The sequence below is a fragment of the Coenobita brevimanus genome, chromosome 31 (assembly GCF_032717465.1).
Source record: "Coenobita brevimanus isolate Jiangsu-jjx chromosome 31, ASM3271746v2, whole genome shotgun sequence".
NCBI classification, from domain to species: domain Eukaryota; kingdom Metazoa; phylum Arthropoda; class Malacostraca; order Decapoda; family Coenobitidae; genus Coenobita; species Coenobita brevimanus.
This window is the reverse complement of record NC_136984.1, coordinates 27,293,978-27,317,623: the sequence shown is the minus strand read 5'-3', so window position 1 is coordinate 27,317,623 and position 23,646 is coordinate 27,293,978. Positions and strand designations below refer to the sequence as shown.

The window sequence follows — 23,646 nt, the reverse complement described above, 5'->3', positions numbered from 1 at the left end:
AAAAAAATAAATAAATAAATAAAAAATAGATACACATACATTTGCATAGAAAATAATTGAAGGTCATTCATGTGTGACATTATATGTTTTGGACACTTCAGTTTTCAACATTTTTCAATTTAACCTCCCCCCAACGAATGATGCACTTCATGGCCTAAGAAGTCTTGCGTGGTCCTGGATCCGGTATGTATACTTTTTGGTGGTAGTTTGGCCATAGTTTTATGAGTCATTAAAAAAAGAAAAAGTTTAGCGAGATTTTCATAGGTGGAGAGCAGTAACTGTTTTTGGCACACACAGTCTTCTAGTTGACCTTCATCTGTTACCGTTGGTGGAGATCCTTGTATCCTCCAGTATTTTTATAATTAATGTTCTCCACCTATTAACATGGATGGAGATCATTGTACCTGTCATTATTTTTATCATTATTATTCCATTACTTTTCTCCACCGATTTTCATCATATCTATTGAGAATGTACAGCACAATGGCCCTGTTACACTAACCTAGTTTCAGTGATTTAATAATTGATTATTAAATACAAGAGGAAACTAGTGGCGCAACTGCCAGGGCCATATACCACCGGACACAAAGGTAAAAGACGTCATGAAAACTAAAATTTGTCATGTTAGAAGAAAGTTGATATCGCCATGTAAAATAAAATACCCAAAATGACAACAGAAGAAATCATTATATTGCAATTGCCTATAAAATTGGTAGGAAGCCCGCCTCATAAAGACAGCTACAAACATCAGTGAAATAGCCCTTGGCTCCTCCAAGCATCGAGGTCAGGCAGTATGCACCATCCATCACCCCCCCATGCATTTGGAGGAATTTCTGACGTAGGTTCCCCGGACAGCAAGGGAAACAAGGCTATCATCACAATATGGCTGAGTCCCACCACACACCAGGATCCCATGAGTAAGCCATGAGTGTCCATTGCGAAGACGGGCAACAGACACCTTCAATCACTGAGGCATGAAGGACAGAACCCTCAGCAAAACTAGCCTGTGAACAAGTTCCATCAGTTTAGTATGAGAACAACATCCCACTGTCTCTAACAACAAGTACGTACCACATACTTCAAGGAAGGTGTCATATTGGAAGCATGAAGCGGGTAATTCGTAGGGCGCCAACGAGAAGATACAGCTTTAGTTATGTATCTACCCTCTCATTGCCCCACACACCAACATGCGTGGGAACCCAACAAAACTGGACATGCCTCTGCATCAGGAAAAGCCAAAAGATGCTTAGAGAATCACTAAAATCGTGAAAGAAGCCTTCTCATCCCTTAAATCAGCAGAAGAGCTGAAACAGCAGTCAGATCCGCAATTAAAATAGAGGATATAGAGGAAGACACCCTCCCTTTACAAATTTTGGAAAAACCATCCAAAACCCAGCACCAGTATCTAACATCGAGCCATCTGTATATACAAGAACAGTGCCTCTGTGAACGGATGAATGATCCAAAAACAGCTGATAGTCAGCTAGAGAAGCGATTGAAGACTTGCTACATTCAGTATCTCTGCACACTTGCATCTATGGAAGGAACCATGGAGCTATGCTTGGGAGTTGGACAGGAGAGATAGGAACTGCAGACACACCTATATCTCCCATAATCTGCCTGACTCTACAGCCAAAAGGATGCGGAGTGCTAGGATGCAAAATATAATACCGAAAAAAATGGCTGTTGAGACACACAAACAGTGGTGAGTGAGTCTGGCATACTCCTCACACGGTTGCAGCACTGAATGATTAATGACTTGCGCTCTAGATCTAGGGGAGGCACGCCAGCCTCGACCAAAAACTAGGAATAGGTGATGATTTGAAAGTATCAGTTGCAAGACACAAACCAGGATTATGCAAAGAATCAAGAATATGAAGTCGCACCACAGTAGCAGAGGATTACACCTTGCAACTGTAGTCATGTTTAGATTCCACTAAGAACTGATACAGGTGTACGAGTGTCTTCTGATCATCACCCCACGAGGTGTAAGATTTTACCCATAAATTGCTGGCAAACAAGATACCCTTAATCTTGTTTTCTTTCATGCACTGTAGCCGACGCCCAGTTAGAACTAAAGCACGGTGTGGGTGAACCCCACCTTATTCTGTAAAAATGCATTGCCATAGTCTTGCTCGAAGAAATCCGGAAACTTCTCTGTTTCGCCCAGACTGCGACCCTGTCCAGCGCCAGCTGCATTCTCCTCTCAACTGCACACATCCGGGATCCAGCAAACCATATCACTAGATCAGCCACATAGAGGGAAGAAGACACCCTTTCATGCAGGGAACCTATTATGCTGTTTATGGCAACAGCAATTCAAAGAACACCCTCCTTCAGAACTCGAAGGTCAGAGAGTGAAGAGTCCACACAGACTTGAAATTTTCGATCTGACAAGAATTCGCTAAAGTTCTCAGAATTGTGAAGCTGACTCAGAGACATGGTGCCATGCCATAGTATATCCTTTTTTTTTTTTTTTTTTTTTTTTTTTTTTTAAAGATCATGTAACACAGCCACAAGATGTTGTCGAGATTTAGAACCTCACATATTGCTGACTCCAAGTCTGATGATGTTGTTTGATGTACAGCTCCGGACAGAAACTCGCGGTACACTCGAGGTGAAGGGTGGAAGGGCCGTTGCAGCCTTACTGGACCGCGGGTCACTCTCTGGGACCACAGTCAGAGGGCTATACAAGCTATCACGTGAACAGTTTGATATAAATTATCATAATTTTGAGCAGACTGGACATCGTATCGAGTCTTACCTTCGTAAGGAGTGCGTATTAACGTTCCTAAATACATGTATCATAACTATGTTAAAAACCATGTAATGAGTGTATGAGAACACGGGTATGGAGGAAGTTGAGAGATGGATGAGAGAGAGTAAGAAGTGAGTGGATGAGGAATTTGGAAGGAATTTTGGTGTAAAGTGTAAGGAATGTAGAAAAATGTTCTGGAAAGAGAGTTAGACGGAATGATAAAGGAAATAAGTGGGGGAGTGAAAGATAAAATTGATAGATTGTAGAAGGGAGAAAAAGTAAGTAGACAGTGAGAACATTTAAAGGAATCGTTGTACTTAAGAGAATAAACGCAATGCGAGTGAAAGTGGCTGGGGAATGCCCGGGAGAAGGAGGGAAGTGAGAAGTGAGGAAGAAATCCGTAGAATGGAGGTAGTGCAAGTAATAAATTCAAAATGAGGAAAGCCAGAGGAAATGGTGGAGCGAGTGGTGAAATGCTGAAGCATGGAGGAGAGATAGTAGCAGAATGGATAAGAAAAATGTGCAAACTTGCCTGGAAGGAAGGCAGAGTCCCTGATGATTGGAAGTCAGGTATAATTAATTAATCCCCTGTTCAAAGGAAAAGGGGGAAAAAAGAAGTGTCTAGTAAGCATTATGGCATGTGTCTTTCTGGTGTAATAGGAAAAGTATATGGTTTGAAACTTTTTGACAGAGTTAGGGAAATAACAGATGAATTTGTTGGAGAAGTACAGGGAGCTTTTCAAAAGGGAAACGGTTGTGTAGATTAGATATTCATTCTTAGGTTTTTAGTGGAAATGTTTCTAAAGAAGGGGGGAAAGTTGTATGCGACCTTCATGGACTTGGAGAAAGCATATGACAGGGTGGACAGACAAGGATTGTGGAATGTATTAAGAGTACAGGGAGTAAATGGGAAGTTGTGCTATGCCGAGAAAAATACTTATGATTGGGCTAGAGCTGCAATGGGTGTGGATATTGAACTGAGTGTAATTTTCTGTTTGAATGTTGGATTCAAACAGGGATGTGTCATGTCCACATGGTTGTTAAATCTGTATGTGGATGGGGTTATAAAAGAGATGCAAGATAGGGCAGTGGATGTTGGAGCGACCCTACTGAGAGACGGCAGTGTTTGGAAACTCCCAGCACTGTTGTTTGCAAATGATACTGTATTGTTAGGTGAAGACAATGGGGAACTGCAAAGCTTGGTGAATGAGTTTGGTAGAATGTGGAAGAAACGGAATCAATAGGTGTATGTAGGGAAGAGTAATGTTATGGTCTTCGTGAGTAATGAAGCCATTGAATGTCCAGTGAGGCTGGACGAGGAAAAACTGGAAAATGTGGGTGTGTTTAAGTACTTGGGTAGTGTGATGAGTAAGGATGAAAGTTTAGAGGGTGAAATGCTTGAAAAGGTACAACAGAGAAGAAAGGTTACTGGTTCTTTGAAAGCAGTGATATGGAAAAGGAAAGCGAGCATGGAAGGAAAAAAGTTGCTGCATGACAGTATTGTGATACAAATGTATGGAAATGAAGCTTAGACCTTGTTGGAAGGACATAAATCAAGAGTGAGAGCAGTAGGAATGAGTTATTGAGAAGAGCAAGTGGAGTTACGTGGAGAGACACTGACAAATGAGGAAGTGAAGGAGCGTTGTGGTGTGGATGTGGATGTGATAGAAAACGTTAGGAGAAATGCACTGAGGTCGTTTGGGCATATGGTCAGGAAGGAGAGCGGGAGACTAACGAGAAGAGTGTATGCGAGTGAGGTAGAGTTGGTGAGAGGGAGGGAGAGGCCAAGGCTGGGATGGAGGGATAGAGTGGAGAGATATATGAGAGAAAGGGGTGTGAGCTCGGAGCAAGGCAGTGAAATATCTTTATACTGGGTGACATAGAGGCGACTTGTTTGTGGCCACCCTTTTACGGGATTGAGGCGTCTTGTAATAGCTAGATAGAGAATGATTATTACCTAGCTTTGGAAATGGGAGAACTATAACCATCTTCTAATTGCTGGAGACTATACTTTCCTCCCATATCCTGTTATAAAGGTCTAATAAAAATAGTGAATCGTACGGTAAATGGTGAATCATAACATGAGAAATGTCATCAGGTCCAGGAGCAGAGTCACTACACTGCTGTAGAGCAGCACACAGTTCCCGCAGAATGAATAAAGCATTATAAGGTTCTCCTCCATTAGATAAAATGGAAATACCTAACCTTTCCTGGCAAAAGAAGCTAAATGTCAAGGTGTGATGGCAAAAGAAGCTAAATGTCAAGGTGTGATGGCAAAAGAAGCTAAATGTCAAGGTGTGATCTGATTCGGAAACATTATAAAAGTGACTACCAGGGCTGAAGCTACGTCGGAGGCGTTGGATGCAGAAGACCCTTGGAGTTTAAGTACAAGGTGAATACTTGCCCGTTAATTTCCTCACCTTCTTCCAGATCATTGGTAAAGGAGTCGACGAGGAGACACATGAGACATAGGTTCTCCAAGGGGTGCGACGTGAGTTTTTCAGAGCCCAGTGGTAAAGGGTACGAGAAGATGAGAGAGAGAAGAGAGAGGTATATGTGAGCAGGAGAAGGGAGGTTAAGAGACTGGTGAAGGAGAGTAAGAAGAAAGTGGATGAAGAGTTTGGGAGGAATATGAGTGTGAAACGGAGGGAGAGTAAGAAATTGTTTTGGAAGGAGGTAAAGAAAGTAAGGCAGTGTGAAAGGGGAAATAGTAGGGGAGTGAAAGATAGGAATAATAGATTGTTGGTGGAGAAGAGAGAGAAATTGAGGAGATGGAAGGAGCACTTTGAGGATTTGTTGAATGTAGAGAGTGAGAGCAGTGCGAGTATAAGTGGTTGGGGAATGGCTGGGAGAAGAAGAGATGAGAGGAGGGAGGAAGAGATCAGTAGGTCGGAAGTAGTGGAAGCGATGAAGAAGATTAAGCTGGGAAAGGCCCCAGGAATAGATGGAGTGTGTGGTGAAATGCTTAGGTATGGGGGTGAGATTGTTGTGGAGTGGATATGGAAGTTGTGTAGATTGGCTTGGGAAGAGGGAAGGGTTCCAGAGGACTGGAAATCAGGTATAATTGTTCCTCTGTACAAAGGAAAAGGGGAGAGAGAAGTATGTGGTAACCATAGGGGTATTTGCCTTCTTAGTGTGACTGGTAAAATATATGGTAGAATACTCATTGATAGGGTTAGGTATATGACAGAGGAGCTAGTTGGAGAAGAACAAGGGGGATTTAGGAAGGGAAAAGGGTGTGTAGATCAGATATTTGTTCTAAGATGTTTAGTGGAGAAGTATCTAGAGAAGGGAAGGAAAGTGTATGCTGCCGTCATGGACTTTGAGAAAGCTTATGACAGAATAGATAGGCAAGGTATGTGGAAGGTATTAAGAATATATGGAGTGGAGGGGAAATTATTGAGTGCTGTGAAGAGTATGTACGAGGGAGCTAGGGCTACGGTGCGAGTGGATGGTGAGCTGAGTGAGTTCTTTGATCTCAATGTGGGACTAAAACAGGGGTGTGTGATGTCTCCATGGCTGTTTAATATATATATGGATGGGGTTGTAAAGGAGATGCAAGGTAGGGCAGTGGATGTGGGGCTGGCCCTAATGAATGATGGGGTGAGAGTTGGAAGCTTCCGGCGTTGCTGTTTGCTGATGATACAGTATTGTTGAGTGAAGATGAATGGGAGTTGCAAGGTTTGGTGAATGAATTTGGGACAGTGTGTAGGAGGAGGAAGCTGAAAGTTAATGTAAACAAAAGTAAAGTTATGGTGTTTGAGAGGAATGAAGTCACAGAGTGTGCAGTGAGGTTGGATGGTGAGGATATGGAGAATGTGAGTGCATTCAAGTACTTGGGTAGTGTGATGAGTAAGGATGGAACTTGGGGGGATGAAGTGCGTGAAAGGGTACAGCAGGGAAGGAAGGTTGTTGGTACACTGAAAGCAGTGATGAGAAATAGGGAGGTGAGTATGGAAGTTAAGAAGTCACTGCATGATAGTATTGTGATCACTACCCTGACGTATGGAAGCGAGGCGTGGACCTTGCAAGAGGGGAACAAGTCAAGAGTGAGAGCAGTGGAAATGAGTTACTTGAGAGGAGCATGTGGAGTGACGTGGAGGTACAGGTTGTCGAATGAAGAAGAGAAGGAACGTTGTGGGGTAGATGTGGATGTGGTTGAAAAGATTAGGAGAAATACACTGAGGTGGTTTGGACATGTGGAGAGAATGGAGAATGAAAGACTGACTAAGAGGGTGTATGTAGGTGAGGTGGAGGGGGGGAGAGGGAGGGGTAGACCGAGGATGAGGTGGAGGGATGGAGTTGAGAGGTATATGAGGGAGAGGGGGTGAGTTGGGGAGAGGGTAGTCAAATGGTGGATGACAGAGTGACTTGGAGGCGTTTTGTCTGCGGCCACCCTTTGCGGGATTGGAGCGTCGGGCTATAGATAGATAGATAGATCCTACTGGCAGCATTGTACACATTTTTGGCCAAAGCACACACCTCATTCCACCAAGGCACAGATCTCGTACAAAACTTTCCAGACGTTCGAGGAATATATAAAAGAAAAACTAACCTGATACACAGTAGATATAAAATACTGTTCTGCATCATCAACACTTGAAAGTCAGGAACACTTTAGTCAATATTACTGTGTTCTGCAAACTGCCCAGTCAGTCTTACCCAAACACCAGTGAGGGACAAGGTTCACTGGCACAGAGTTGCATGACTTATCACATTATGGCAATGATCATTACCGTGCAAGTCAGGCAAAGTCTGAAAAGTCCAATAAACTATCAAAGGAGACCAATGTAAGGTTGATAAAAGAAAAAGTACCATTTTGTACATGAAAATGTATCAACCTACAAAGCACGATGCCCCATTAGGTCACCAAGGAGAACATGTGGCCAAGGAAGCTGACTTATGAAGTGATCAAGATCGGCATGTGAGGCAAGAACAGAGGGTGGTAATTAAAGGCAACAGATTATGCAAGTCCTTTCCAGGTGTAACTGACAGGCTACAACCTGCAGGGGGGACTGTACATAAAAAGAAGTGAGTGGAATATCTGTGTGGTACAGAATAGCACAGACACCTCGAGAACCACAGTCTACAAGAGTTGGGAAGTAGAAAGCTGTATATCCTCTGGGAGCAGGAAGAGGCCTGTGTCTAACCATAGTTCCCCGAAGGCAGACGCAAGAGGGGTGAAACTTGGACAGGAGCAATTGAAGGTCCTCCCAGCTGGCTCTAACACCTCTACCGTTCCACTGCAGAGCGATGTTTCCATGATCAGGCATAGCTGAATATTTTAATCTCTTAGAGGTGCAGGACTGCACAGTCCCTGACTAGTGAATACGTTTGGGCTGACGCTTAGGAAGACCCCTAAAAAAAGGATTACCCAGCACCCGGAACCCACACATTGTGCCGACCATCTGAAAGCAAACATGGAGACGAAGATGAGGGAATTTTTACAACATTCCTTCTCTGAGCAGGAAGAATTAGTTGCTTGGAAGATGGCTTACAGGTCGGAGTAGGTGAAGTAGGTCAGCTAGCACCATTGCCAGAAGCCTCAAAAGTAGAGGAAGAGTTCACAGAACCAAAATCCTGTGAGGCTGATATCCAATGTGATGGAACTGAAGCGCCAATAATCCGTGCAACTCCATCCTCAAGTGTGAGCCAGACAACGTCGCCCTGCACGTGACTAAGCTCCAGAGACTCCATGATAGCAGGAACAACAGAGAGGTCCTCACGAGGTTCCACAGAAGAGACCTTCGGTGGAGGCACAAATGACTCTGAATAACTACAATGACTCTTACCAGGTACAGATGGAACTTCAGCCATGCTGGACAAGGCAGGACAAAGACACACATCAGTGTAGACATCTGCCACCACCATAAAAGTGGGCAAACACTTATCACCAATGTGGGGGCAGAAACGGTCTGAGAATACGGTGTGTGAACACCAGTATCATATCCAGTTCTGGTCTCAATGACAGCATTCCGCAATCACCAGACGGAAATATGAGCAATGGGGTGTGTTGAGATAACTTCAGAGACATTGAATGGCACACTCGTGACAGAAGCATAAGTAAACCCAGGTTGAAAGAAGCAAGTCTGGGCTTTCCTCTTAGTTCTAGGAAATTATTCCTTCTCGTGCGTATGGTTGGTCAAAATTTCCCTTACCAGACATTGGCAAGGATAGATTCGAGAAGATATGGTACTGATGGGGCCCTGGACAATCATCTGTATGGCTTGATTTGCCACAGGAGACACAGACACCAGGAAGACCAGCCTGTGAATGGCGGCAAAAGCAGGTAACGTGACCACACCCTTGACAGTGGAAACACCACTTTGAGGTTGGCATGTAAGGCTTCACAGAAAATAACAGCCAAACTAGTTTCAAAGAAGCAGGCAAGGAAAACTTGCCAAATCTGAGGAGCAACGTGGGAGTTGGGATCCGAGTACCATCTATTTTCTTTATCAGACACTCAACAGTCATCATACAAGAAGACAGCAGGTCCTCCAACAGCTGTGCCTTTGAGTATCGGAGGAGGTCACAAGAGAAAGTGACACCCTTATATTGGTTAAAGGTGGCATGAGGAATGAATGAAACATTTGCACTAGAACCAGAGGTCTTAGCCAGTAATCGGGAGCTCTCCTCTGGGAAGGACATCTGAAAAGAGATTTTAGGTTCCCAGCCACAAGCTGAAACAATGGCATGGGGTAAATAAAAAATATCAATATTCAGCCCTGATCTACCCAAAGAGGATTTCAGCACTAGACATTTTGCATATGACTTCGCCACATTTCTTCTGGGCATAACCCAATAGCTGAACCAACCCTATGTGAACACCTCCCAGTCCCAGTTCAATGCTATGACAAAGGATGATACTCCCCAGGGGTCTGATAAGACTCCGAAGTGGCAATATGAGATGGAGTTTCTTAATAGCCAGGGACAGATGCAGGGTCGTCAACATTAACATTATATATTAATGCCATATACAGCAAATGACACTGCTTTCCCTCACCCCTCCACCCACGACAGATCCCATCAATGAGAGGTCACATGTCAAGGATAACACTGCTGGCAACCCTGAGGTAATGAGGAAGTAGGTGTAGGTAACCACCAATGTGTCTACATAAGGGCGACTCCACGATGATAGGGGCCACCAGCCCCCCCCCCCCACACTGCCCACTTGACCTTAGCCAGTGAGTGACCAGCCTATTGACCTGATCCTCCAAACCACACCGCTCGTCTAGCCAGAATAGGGGACCAAACAGGTGTGTTGCTAGTTGCAGGGCACATTTGTCGGCATGGCTCAACACCCAGGACTTCCGTTTCCCAGCATTATGGGACTCCACATGTGGCAAATGCATGGGGAAGCAAAAACCACACCCAAGATGTAAGATGGGCAGGGACAAGCAACATCACCAGCAGGCCTTCTCTACCAGCGATGCGGGGGGGGGGGGGGTGCTTGGTCCATGAGGTTGACAGACCCCAAACCTTACAAAGGTTGGCACACCTCCAGAACTGGTGGCACTGCCAGCCACGTGTCAAGCCTCACCACCTTGTCAAGGCGACCCCCCTCAGCAGGGCCAGGTTCAGTGACTTTGACCAACTTTTCTCAAGGTCTCAAGTCCAAAAATTTCCAAAAGTCATGAATGTTCAACCTCATTTTACTCCAATAAATACTTGAATGTCCAAGGAAATTCAATGATATTTTTTTTTTCAAAAACGATATATTGGATATCACACTTCTCAATTGCATTTCCGTACAGGAAAAACCAAAATATATATGAGATACTTCTTGTTCCTGAAAGGTTTATTTGATTCTGGGCCAGGTCTGTATTCTTTTTCGTGGTAGTTTGACTCTGTTTTTTAATTATACCAGAACACAGTATTCTCATAGGTGGAGATCAGTAACTGTTTCTGACAATTAAAGTCTTCTAATTATTGTTATTTTTACTCTTTCATCACTTTTCGTCCCTGATTTTCATCATACTTATTGAGGATGTGCAGCACCATGACCATATTGCAATGACCCAGTATCAATGACTTTAATATATTTTTTCAAAGTCACAGGTTCAAAACCTCCCAGAATCATGAATTTTCAACCTGATATTAGGCCAAAACTATCGTACTTTGGTGAGAATGGAAGGGAATCCTATGATAATTTTTTTCCTAACATTTATATGGAAAAAATTGGAATGTGGTTCATGAGTGACATGAAATTTGTGATACCCCACTTGTCAACAATCCTAAATTATTCTCCCATACAGGAAAAAACAAACATAAGTGAGGTACTTCCTTGCCATTAGAAGTTTGGTCCAGGACCAGGTCTACTTACTTTCTGGTGGCAGTCTGACGAAGGGTTTTTTAGTTACTGCAAAAATAAGAATTCCCATAGGTGGACATCAGTAACTGTCTTTACAGTTGCAGCCTACTAGTTATTATTGTTATTATTATCATTATTATTATTATTATTATTATTATTATTATTATTATTATTATTATCATTATTGATGTATGTCACTATCCACTTCACCACCACTACCATCTACACTCCACGTCAGTCACCACCGAATCCTCCACATGACCCCCACCAAACACACAATCACCACCACTCAGTACCAGTAATTCTCCACCACATCTCACAATTTCCCACCAACCCCTTCACCTTCTCTTCCCTCCCCTTAAACTACCATCACTCCTCCATTCACCACCCCAGTCTCCTCTTGCATCATTATCACCATCACCATCTCACTCCCGTTCTCTGTCGCCACCACCTTCTCCCCTCGACGTTGCACCATTATCCCCTCCTCCCTTCACCGCCAAGATCTCCCCTTACGTTACTCACCACCACCATTTCCCCCTACATCGCTCACCAAAACAATCTCCCCCTCCATCACTACTGCCATAACCATCTCCCTTACCACCACTCTAATCACCATCATCTCCCCCTCTCTCATTTCCACCACCACCATCTACCCTTCCATCTCTGTCACCATCACCATCTCCCCCTCCATCATTGTCACCACCACCTTCCCCACAAGACTTTTCCTAAAAAGTCTAAGACCCACCACCCACCACTGCACCACTAAATTCCACCACCACTAACTTCCACCACCTCTAGCTTCCACCACCTCTATCTTCCACTACCTCTAGCTTCCATCACCTCTAACTTCAACCATCTCTTACTGCCACCACCTCTAACCTCCACCGCCACTAGCTAACACCACATCTATCTTACACCACCATTAAATTCCATCACACTAACTTCCACCACCACTCACTTCCACCACCCTAAACAAATCCACTATCAGCACTACTACCTTTCATCAACATCGCTAACTTTCACCACCACCAATAACCATCACCACCACTACCACCACCACCCACCACCATTACCACTGCCACCAACCACCACCACCACTATGCACCACCAACACCACCACCACTATCCACCACCAACACCACTACCACCACCACAACCTCCCTCCACAATCCTCAACAACCTCTCTTGGCTCTTCAGAGTCCAGCCAGATAATGTTCCGTAATATTCCTTAACCAGAATACCAGAAAGGGTGCTTGACTTTGGACGAGGACGCCGATATGGGCTTTACCATGATGAACGAGTTTCCTCTGTACAGATGTGTTGCCATCAAACTGGACCGGGTAATACCTCTTGGTTCTGTCTGTCTCTGCTGGATTGTTGTTTTTTATTCAACATTACCGTGTCTGCTAGATTATTATTTTTTGTTACCCCAGGACTTTTCTTCACCTCATGATTATTTTATTTGTTTCACTCATAACTACATTTTTTTTTTTACCCAAGACTATTTTTTATTCCATGCCTATATTATTATTTTACGCCGTAACTCCATATCTATGTGTTTACTCAGTGACTTTTTTACTTCATGACTCCTTCGTTACATCATGACTATTTTTTTTTTTTGTTCAGTTCCTTTTTTATCCCAAACCTATTCTATCGTTTAATCCCTTGACTATTTTTTAACCTATGACTTTTTCATTTTTCATCCCAAGACATTTTTTTTTTTTCAGTTTAGGAAAGAGTTCTGCCACCATCATACTATGCAGCATTATTTAAATTAGCTCTACCTGTACAATTTGTTTTATACTTTCGTGCTGTACAGTAACCTATGAGTTAATCCCGTCTCTTTAATTATCTTTCCTAAACTGGATCGAATTTGGTTGGGTACACAAAAATAAAGAAATGTCATTGTAGTGGAGAAAACCTCATCAGATTCACTTTGGAATATTTCAACTCCTTCAAGTAAAAAAAAAAAAAAATCTGTCCAGTACATCAGTGCTCCTTTTATATTAAGTTGACCTAAAATTACCATCTCTTCAGCTTGAGTATTGATTTATAACAATCGATTATCACCAGAATATGATGCTAGCCATGAAGAAGTGCTATGGAAAGGATGTCTAACCATAGCATTGTCTTTTTCTGCCACTTAGCTACGTGAAATAAGCTGCAAAATGATCAACATCTGGCCCAAGTTAAGGAGAAAGGATGCTAGTGATGATGGATTTAATGAAGGCTATATCTACCCTATTTAGTGCGGAAATCTGCTAAAAATCCTCTAAATAAAAGAAAAACAAAATGTTCTGAAACATGTATAGTCACGAAGATATTAATGGTGATGTCCTAAGACCCAGATACTTAATACATCCAGCCAAACTTACTAACCTAATTGCTTCAGTCTAAAAACGTATATTATATGCTCTTCTTGGCAAGGCTAGACTGACTTATCAACCTCACAATCGATTTTTCGAACAGCAAGGTGTCAGACGTGGGTCACAAATACCATTATAGTTTTAATTTTATTTCATTTTCATTAATTTTCTTTTCCCTAACGGTTGCGTATTGCACCAAAGCTGAAAAAAGAAACGTTTATTACATTAAAAAGAAAAGCTGTTCATCGTAGCTCATAACAGGTGAGAACTGCGCCCATGTTAATGCTGCATTTTTTTCTTGATATTAGCCCAAGAAATTTTGTGCAATTCCTCCCCTCCCCCCTTATAGCTGTACTGTACTGCTGATAATTGCCAAACCCGTCCAGCAGCGGAGTCCAGCCTACTAATTCATTACTTTCTGAGTCACTCATTGTAACCAGCAGAGACCTAGGCCAGACTGGAGTCCATAGAGCGGCTCCAACAATCTTCCCTGTGTCTAAGTGGATGCTAGGTGATGTGTTCTAGGGATGTGAATCATATTCAGAAAGATTCTCTAGCTGAATTTTTTAAATAAATACTTTAAGATTCTTTGTGAATACGAAGTTAAATTCTTGAAATAATCTCCATAGGATCATCTACAACCATTCTCGTTCCTTTCAAGGCCAAGAGCCCCAAAGGGTCAGGCAATACACAGCTTGGCTTTTCTAGTTAGAGGGATGAGAGAAACAGCCACAGTGTAAGCTTCATTATTAACCACATTATTTATAGTATACATTTTTTATCATTATTTTTCCAGGATCAGATGGATCGTTTCACAGCCTGCATCAATGGACTGGAATAATTAAGGACAAGAGTAACACCTTCAGTCCGATGACGTATTTTGCTGTGTATTCTCGTTGCCTTCAGACGATTTTATTCAGCTGAGGTTGACTTAGGTTGTGACGGGGTTTATGGAGTATATGTTTAACCCTGACATAAGTGATGGTTTATTCTGAGTTGAGGTGATTGTTTGAAGGTGGCAAGGATACACGCACACACACACACACACACACACACACACACACACACACACACACACACACACACACACACACACACACACACACACACACACACACACACACACACACACACACACACACACACACAGTACGTCCGGATATAGGGTGCTGAAAATCGTCTCTCCCTGGAAGACCTTCGACTGGATTCAACATAGTCCCCTGCACATCCACCCCTTCCCCTTCACTACCACTAGGTCATATTTTATTCTTGACACCTCAGGACGATTTTACTTAATTTGGGAAGGACGTGTCTTAAGGAAGGAGTTAGAGAAAACTAAGATCTAACTCTCCTTCCGTTTGAACAGTCTTCCAAAAAGGATATAAAATCTTTTCGAGGGAGTAAGAGGAAATATGGATGACTTCTTTTGTGCAGTGGGTAAGGTAATAGGATAGTTGTTAGCTATATAGAATTCTTTCACATTATAACCTTTTTATTTTTTTTGCCTCTCTAGAAGTTTATTTGGATTAGGTAATTCCTTACTTGCTTGTCTCCTCTTTTCTTATACTGTATCTAGATTCTAACTCATCCTTTCCTTACGACGAAAGAAAAACGTTAGGGTAATAATAATGATGATGATTTGCCAGATTTCATTGTACTGTATATTTGTTGACTGAAATGTAGGAAAGAAGGGAGGTTCAATAATAATAATAATAATAATAATAATAATATGATGATGATGATGATGATGATGATGATGGTGATGATGATAATAATAATGATGATGATGATGACGATGATGATGATGATGATGATGATGAAAATGAGGATGAAGATAAAGAAGAAAAATCCCCTGCACACATTACACATATATTTTACTTTCTTCATCTGCTTCTCTGTGTTACATCGCAGCCAGAACAAATTAATCACGTCCCTCAGTTTAATGGCGTTCCATATTTCTAAACGTATCTTCGCTACTTTTATACAATTTTTTTCGTCTTAAGGGGAGAAATAAGATTGGGAAGAGGCTAAGAAGACTGAACTCAATCCCTTCACTAGGAATGGTTTCTCCAAAGTTAACAAAATCGCTTGGATGTAAACAGGAACCAAGTAAAAAGATTTGAGTTTACATTGAGGGAAAAAAAGTGAACTAGATATATGATAAATTTCTGGCCAAGGGCACAGATAAGGTAAAACATAATGATCTGTCGATTATCACCTTCAATTTGTGTGTGTGGCTGCTGCATTCTTCTGTTGTTTTGCTTTGGGGTTCCCTATGTGCTTTATCAAATATAATATTGCAGTGCTCATGTGCGTATTATATCCTTCATTGACTTAAGCTCTTATAAAATTATTGACAGTGAATGCACCCACGAGTGCATGTATATATATATATATATATATATATATATATATATATGTGTGTGTGTGTGTGTGTGTGTGTAGTAGTAGTAGTAATAGTTGTTCCCTAGGCAGCCTGGCCGAACAGCCCCGTGTCCCTTAGGAAGGCCACGGCCGAGACCGGGTTTTCCCACAGAGGTTTCAAAGAGTGTACGTTGTGTTGTTGGCATAGGTGACTGCATGCAATGCAGTCTTCCATAATGTGCTTAATAGTATGGGGTGCTGTGTTGCATCCTGGACAGGCATCAGCGACGGAGTCATCCAGCCTCTTCTGGTAGCTTAAGAGGGGTGGATGGTGCCCACATCTCAGCCTGGCCAGGTGGACCCTGTCCTCACGAGGAAGATAGGATTCAGAAGGGTGGATGTCAGGAGGCCGTGCATGCAACTGTGTGTTGTCTTTAAGTGACTGAATGGAGCGGCGAGTGATCTGAGTGTGGATATGTTTCTGGAAGCTGGTCTGAGGTGGGCGAGGGGGTAGAGATGACAGTATTTGTGTATGGTATCGTGTGCTGGGTGTTGTTTTGATGTTCCTTGGTGTGGGTGGATGTGCTGCCATGTACTGTAGTGGATGTTGTGGGTTTGTGGAGGCTGCAGAAAGAAACTGGATGCCTCTCATATCTAGGTGATCCTTGACTTTGAGGACTTTGGTTTCTTGATGTAGGTGGTCTGTGGGTTTAGTAGCTGTGCAGCCTGTGATTATTTTTAGGGCCTTGTTCTGTTTGGTCTGTAGAGTGTTGTAGTGTGTTTTGGTCAGGTTAGAAGCCCAGGCAGGGCTTGCATAATTCATCACTGAACGTATGTATTGTTTGTATACTGTGGTGGTGGTTTCTTTGTTGTGTCCGAATGTTGTATTGGCAAGACTAGTGACCTCAAAGCATTGAGTCTTGGTGTTATTTTATTTTTAATGTTTGTGATGTGTTGTTTAAATGACATTGATGTATTGAATGTTACACCAAGGATTTTGTATGTGTGTGTGTGTGTGTGTGTGTGTGTGTGTGTGTGTGTGTGTGTGTGTGTGTGTGTGGTAGGGGAGTGTTGTTTATGGTGAGGTGTGGGATGTGACTGTGTTCTGCTGTCCAGTTTGTGAGAAGAGTCACAGTAGATTTGGCTGGGACTATTTTGAGCCTGTTTGTGGTGAACCATTCGTGCAGTGTGTTGAGGTAAGGTTGAATGATGTGTGCAGCTGTGTTTGCGTTTTGGTGTGTACATGTAAGTGTTATATCATCTGCATAGGAAGCTATGTGTATCTGTGGTTGTGGGGTGTGGGTACGTTGTGCATGTATAGATTAAAGAGTGTAGGGGACAAAACAGATCCTTGGGGGACACCGTTTGTGAAGTTTCTGATGTTAGAAGACTGACCGGCAAATGTTACATGTGCATATCTGCCTGCTAAGTAGTTTGCCAGCCATCTTTTTGTGTTATTGTGCATGTTTGTGTTGAGTATTTTGTTTGTGAGGTTGTGGCGGGGGATGGCATCAAAAGCTTTGCTAATGTCTAGTGTGACTAGGAGTGTTCTGTGTGGTGGCCTAGCTGAATTTATGCCATCGAAAACTCTCTGTGTAAGGTCTGTAAGAAGGGTGTTTGTGAAGTGTAGTGGCCTAAAGCCATGTTGTGACTGGGCTAGGGGAATGTGAGGTGTGACTAGTTGTAGTATCAGTCGTTCGGTGACTTTAGAGGGGGTGCAGAGGAGTGTGATGGGGCGATGTGAGGAGGGTAACGTGGGGTCTTTGTTGGGTTTAGGGATAGTGATGATATTGCCATGCTTCAAGATGTTGGGTATTATGTTGTGTGAGTAGCTGTAGTTTGATGTTGGTGAGTGCTTGTATGCCTTGTGGTCCTAGGTGTTTAAGGTGAATGTTGCTTATGTTGTCTGGTCCACAGGCAGATGAGTGGTTGAGGTTGTTAATGATGTGCTTCGTGATGTGCTTCGTGTGTGTATGTAATAAAACTTGCTGAGTTATGTATAGAATAATCAAGACATAATTCAGAATTAACAAGAGGAACTAAATACAAAGGAGCCATGACTCGTACTGTATTAATAAAACTGACGATGACACTGTGGACAAGTCATCAGCTTTGGACAAAATCTTCTAATGCACACAATAATGATACAGTGTCTAACCATTCTGTGTTGTTGCTGAATGCTCTCTGTAATGTGGGATCCAGGTATGTCGCATCTAGCAGTTACAGTGTTCCAGAATAGCTGTCAGTGACTGTGGATTTTGATTGAAGCTCCACATACAGGTTTAACCCCTCAGAACCGAGTGACTTATGTGGGGGCTATTTTTCCAGCTAGGAGACATTTTTACACTCATACGGGTTTCTCATACTGAATATCTTCATTGAGGTTATATTTAGGTTTTGCAGGTCAAAAAGGTTATCTGAAACTAAACAATAAAGTATCTTCCTGAAATGCCAAGGAAAAAAACGAAAAAGGCGCATCCTCACTCATGCGTTAAGGATAGGGCCGTGAATGGCCTTGGGAATGTTATGGTCAAACGGCTATAGGCATAGAATGCTGAGTGTAAGATTTATTTGATATTGATGTCATGTTCTCAGGACTCGCCAGTGCTCAGTGATCCCTTTGTATCAGTACGCATAAGACACGGTAGAGGGAAGACCGGGCACGATGCTTCATCTAACCAAAATAACATGACCTGACCTAACCTATCCTGCCCTACCTAAATATATCTGCGCTGTTTACTTATCTCCTAATTCTTCAGACCATCAAAAATTCTTTGACTATCTTACTTCAACGATGGAACACATTCTATCCATTTCTCCTTTCTCTGAAATCTCCATTCAAGGAGACTTCAATGTTCACTACCACCATTGGCTCTTCTCTCCTATCACTGATCCACCTGGTGAACAAGCCTATACCTTTTCTATCCTTAATGACCTAGAGCAGCTTGTACAGCACCCTACCCATATCCCTGACCTCCTTGGAGAGAGCTTCAACATACTTGACATTTTCTTACAACTAATCCTTCTGCTTACACTGTTAATCTTTTCTCTCCGTTGGGCTCCTTCTATCACAACCTTATTACCTTAACCTGTCCTATCGTTCCAGTATGGCCTGTGGACCCTCCGAAGAAACGTCGACCGTGGCACTTTGGAGCTGCAGATTGGGAGGCCCTCAGGCAGTACTTCTTTGATTTTACCTGGAATGATTATTTCTTCCATGGCCGGAAGCCATCTGGGTGTGCCTTGCGCATTACAGAGGTTATTCTCTCTGGCATGGAAACATGCATTCCTTTCTCATATCCTCTGACTATTGCACGAAAGCCTTGGTTTATTCATGCTTGTTCTAATGCTGTCCGCAACAAGGAGAGGGCCTGTAAAAGGTACTAGAGCCATCCCACTCCTGAATCACATCTTTTATATGTTTTGGTCCGGAATCATGCTAAATCTGTTCTTGCTCTGCTAAAAATAATTTCATCCATACTAAATGTTCTCAACTCTCCAACTCGAATTCTTCCCGCTCCTTCTGGCACCTTGCCAAAAACCTTTCTAACAACTTTACCTCATCATCTTTCCCTCCTCTTTTCTACTCTGATGGCTCTGTAGTGCTTTTTTCTACTGATAAAGCAGATCTCTTCACTCAGACTTTCTCCTCCAGTTCCACCTTAGACGATTCCGGTGCTGTTCCTGCATCACTTCCCCCCTCTGACTTCCTCATGGCTGACATTAAAATTTCTTCAGCTGATGTGTTCTCGGCCATCACACACCTCAATACTAATAAAGCATATGGGCCTGATGGAGTCCCTCCTGTTGTTCTCAATAACTGTGCTTTTGTGCTTACACCCTGCCTAGGCAAACTCTTTCGCCTTTGTCTATCAACTTGTACCCTTCCTTCTTGCTGTAAGTTTGCTCTCATTCAGTCAGCCCAAAGAAGGGTGACATTCCCAACCCTCTAACTATCGTCCAATTGCTTTAACATCCTGTATATCAAAAGTTTTCGAGTCAATTCTTAATAGAAAAGTTTTAAAACATGTTTCCTATGACAACCTTCTTTCTGATCGTCAGTATGGGTTCCATTAGGGATGCTCCACTGGCGATCTTCTCACCTACCTTTCAGGCTCCTCGTCATCCTCCTTTCGGGACTTTGGCGAAAGCTTTGCGATTGCACTTGACATCTGAAAGGCTTTCGATCGAATTTGGCATAGATCTCCAAACTGCCCTCTTACGGTTTCTATCCTTCTATCTGTCCCTTAATCTCTAGCTTCCTTTCTGGTCATTCTATGGCCACTGTTGTAGACGGCCATCATTCTTCTTCTTCTGGATCAACAGTGGTGTTCCTCAGGGCTCTGTTCTATCACCAACTCTCTTCCTTTTATTCAACAATGACCTTCTAAGCTGTACATCTAATCCTATCCACTCATACGCTGATGACTTCACCCTTCACCTTTCCATTCGGTTCCCGCAACGTCCATCTCAGCAGTTACTTCAACAAACAAGGGATGAGGCTATGGCACACCTAATGTCTGACTTGGCTTGTATCTCTGACTGGGGTAATAATAATCTGGTTGTTGTTAATGCATCAAAGACTAAGTTTTTACAAATATCAACCTGACAAAATCTTCCACAGGTATATCCACTAATGTTTAATAATACTCAGCTTAATGCTGCATCATCCTTTAACATGCTTGGGGTTTCATTTACTCGGGACTTATCTTGGAAAGATCATATTACATCTCTTGTAAAATCTGCTTCCAAGAGATTAGGTGTGCTAAGCCGACTCCGTTCCTTCTTTACCCCTGCACAATTGTTGACTCTATACAGGGGTTTTAACTGCTCCTGTTTAGAGTACAACTCTCATGTGTGGGGAGGCTCCCCACATACAGCTCTTCTCAATAGGGTGGAATCAAAGGCTTTTCGTCTTATTAACTCTCCCCATCTTACTGACATCCTTCAACCTCTGTCTCTTCGTTGCACTGTTGCATCTTTATCTTTTTTCTATCGCTACTTCAATGGTCATTGCTCCTCTGAACTGTCTGCATGCATTCCTCTACCTCTACGACAGGCGCATAGCACCCGTCTAGCAGCAAACTCTCATCCGTTTTCTGTCCAAGTCTCTAATGCAAGAGTTAACCATAACTCCCAGTCCTTCATTTATGCAATGGGTCAACTCTGGAACTGTCTCCCTCTGTTTGAATTCCCTGCTGCTTATGATCTCCAGTCTTTCAAATGCAGTGTGTCCAGGCATCTCGAAATGATCGGATCTTAAATTTGGCTCTCTCTTGTAATTTGTTTTTTTCTTGGAAGGAACAGTAATTGCGGACTCCTTGCCTTTCCTTCTTCGTCGCATTAAAAAATAAATAAATAAATAAAAAATAGATACACATACATTTGCATAGAAAATAATTGAAAGTCATTCATGTGTGACATTATGATATTTCGAACACTTCAGTTTTCAACATTTTTCAATTTAACCTCCCCTCCAAAAATGATGCACGTCATGGCCTAAGAAGTCTTGCTTGGTCGTGGATCCGGGTGGCAGTTTGGCCATCGTTTTATGAGTCATTAAAAAAAAAAAAAGTTTAGCAAGATTTTCATAGGTGGAAAGCAGTAACTGTTTTTGGCACACACAGTCTTCTACGAGTAGTTGACCTTCATCTGTTACCGTTGGTGGAGATCCTTGTATCCTCCAGTATTTTTAAAGTTAATGTTCACCTATTAACATGGATGGAGATCATTGTACCTGTCATTACTTTTATTATCATTATTATTCCATTACTTTTCTCCACCGATTTTCATCATATCTATTGAGAATGTACAGCACAATGGCCCTGTTACACTAACCTAGTTTCAGTGATTTAGTAATTGATTATTAAATACAAGAGGAAACTAGTGGCGCAACTGCCAGGGCCATATACCACCGGACAAAAAGGTAAAAGACGTCATGAAAACTAAAATTTGTCATGCTAGAAGAAAGTTGATATCGCAATGTAGAAATAAAATACCTAAAATGACAACAGAATAAATCATTATATTGCAATTGCCTATAAAACTGGTAGGAAGCCCGCCTCGTAAAGACAACTACAGACATCAGTAGAATAGCCCTTGGCTCCTCCAAGCATCGAGGTCAGGCAGTATGCACCATCCATCACCCCCCCATGCATTTGGAGGAATTTCTGACGTAGGTCCCCCGGACAGCAAGGGAAACAAGGCTATCATCACAATATGGCTGAGTCCCACCACACACCAGGATCCCATGAGTAAGCCATGAGTGCCCATTGCGAAGACGGGCAACAGACACCTTCAATCACTGAGGCATGAAGGAGAGAACCCTCAGCAAAACTAGCCTGTGAACAATTTCCATCAGTTTACTATGAGAACAGCATCCCACTGTCTCTACCAACAAGTATGTACCACATACTTCAAGGAAGGTGTCATATTGGACGCATGAAGTGGGTAATTGGTAGGGCGCCAACGAGAAGATACAGCTTTAGTTATGTATCCACCCTCTCATTGCCCCCCACACCAACATGCGTGGGAACCCAACAAAACTGGACATGCCTCTGCATCAGGAAAAGCCAAAAGATGCTTAGAGAATCACTAAAATCATGAAAGAAGCCTTCTCATACCTTAAATCAGCAGAAGAGCTGAAACAGCAGTCAGATCCACAATTAAAATAGAGGATATAGAGGAAGAGTCCCTCCCTTTACATATTTTGGGAAAACCGTCCAAAACCCAGCACCAGTATCTAACATCGAGCCATCTGTATATACAAGAACAGTGCCTCTGTGAACGGATGAATGATCCAAAAACAGCTGATAGTCAGCTAGAGAAGCGATTGAAGACTTGGTACATTCAGTATCTCTGCACACTTGCATCTATGGAAGGAACCATGGAGCTATGCTTGGGAGTTGGACAGGACAGACAGGCACTGCAGACACACCTATATCTCCCATAATCTGCCTGACTCTACAGCCAAAAGGATGCGGAGTGCTAGGATGCAAAATATAATACCGAAAAAAATGACTGTTGAGACACACAAACAGTGGTGAGTGAGTCTGGCATACTCCTCACACGATTTCAACACTGAATGATTAATGACTTGCGCTGTAGAACTAGGGGAGGCACTCCAGCCTCGACCAAAAACTAGGAATAGGTGATGATTTGAAAGTATCAGTTGCATGACACAAACCAGGATTATGCAAAGAATCAAGAATATGAAGTCACACCACAGTAGCAGAGGATTACACCTTGCAACTGTAGTCATGTTTAGATTCCACTAAGGACTGATACAGATGTACGAGTGTCTTCTGATCATCACCCCACGAGGTGTAAGATTTTACCCATAAATTGCTGGCAAACAAGATACCCTTAGAAGTTTCAAATGCAATACTCAGTTAAGTCGGCAGTCAAATGTCAAGCCAGGAAACTTGTTTTCTTTTCATGCACTGTAGCCGGCGCCCAGTTAGAACTAAAACACGGTGTGGGTGAACCCCATCTTATTCTGTAAAATGCAATGTCATAGTCTTGCTCGAAGAAATCCGGAAACCTCTCTGTTTCGCCCAGACTGCGACCCTGTCCAATGCCAGCTGCATTCTCCTCTCAACTGCACACATCCTGGATCCAGCAAACCATATCACTAGATTAGCTACATAGAGGGAAGAAGACACCCTTTCATGCAGGGAATCTATTATGCTGTTTATGGCAACAGCAATTCAAAGAACACCCTCCTTCATAACTCGAAGGTTAGAGAGTGAAGAGTCCACACAGACTTGAAATTTTCGATCTGACAAGAATTCGCTAAAGTTCTCAGAATTGTGAAGCTGACTCAGAGACATGGTGCCATGCCATAG

General features: G+C 42.6%; 1 protein-coding gene across 1 annotated transcript in view; it reads left to right on the top strand.

Annotated features, from left to right (window-relative positions):
- LOC145395435 (uncharacterized) overlaps window positions 1-14,731 on the top strand; it is a 310,749-nt gene extending 296,018 nt beyond the window's left edge. Inside the window, exons 5-6 of the mRNA XM_080269034.1 lie at window positions 12,306-12,409; window positions 14,232-14,731. Coding sequence (XP_080125160.1) covers window positions 12,306-12,409; window positions 14,232-14,276 — 149 coding nt within the window. The 3' untranslated portion in view covers window positions 14,277-14,731. The remainder of the gene's footprint in view (window positions 1-12,305; window positions 12,410-14,231) is intronic.
- Window positions 14,732-23,646: the final 8,915 nt, after the last annotated feature.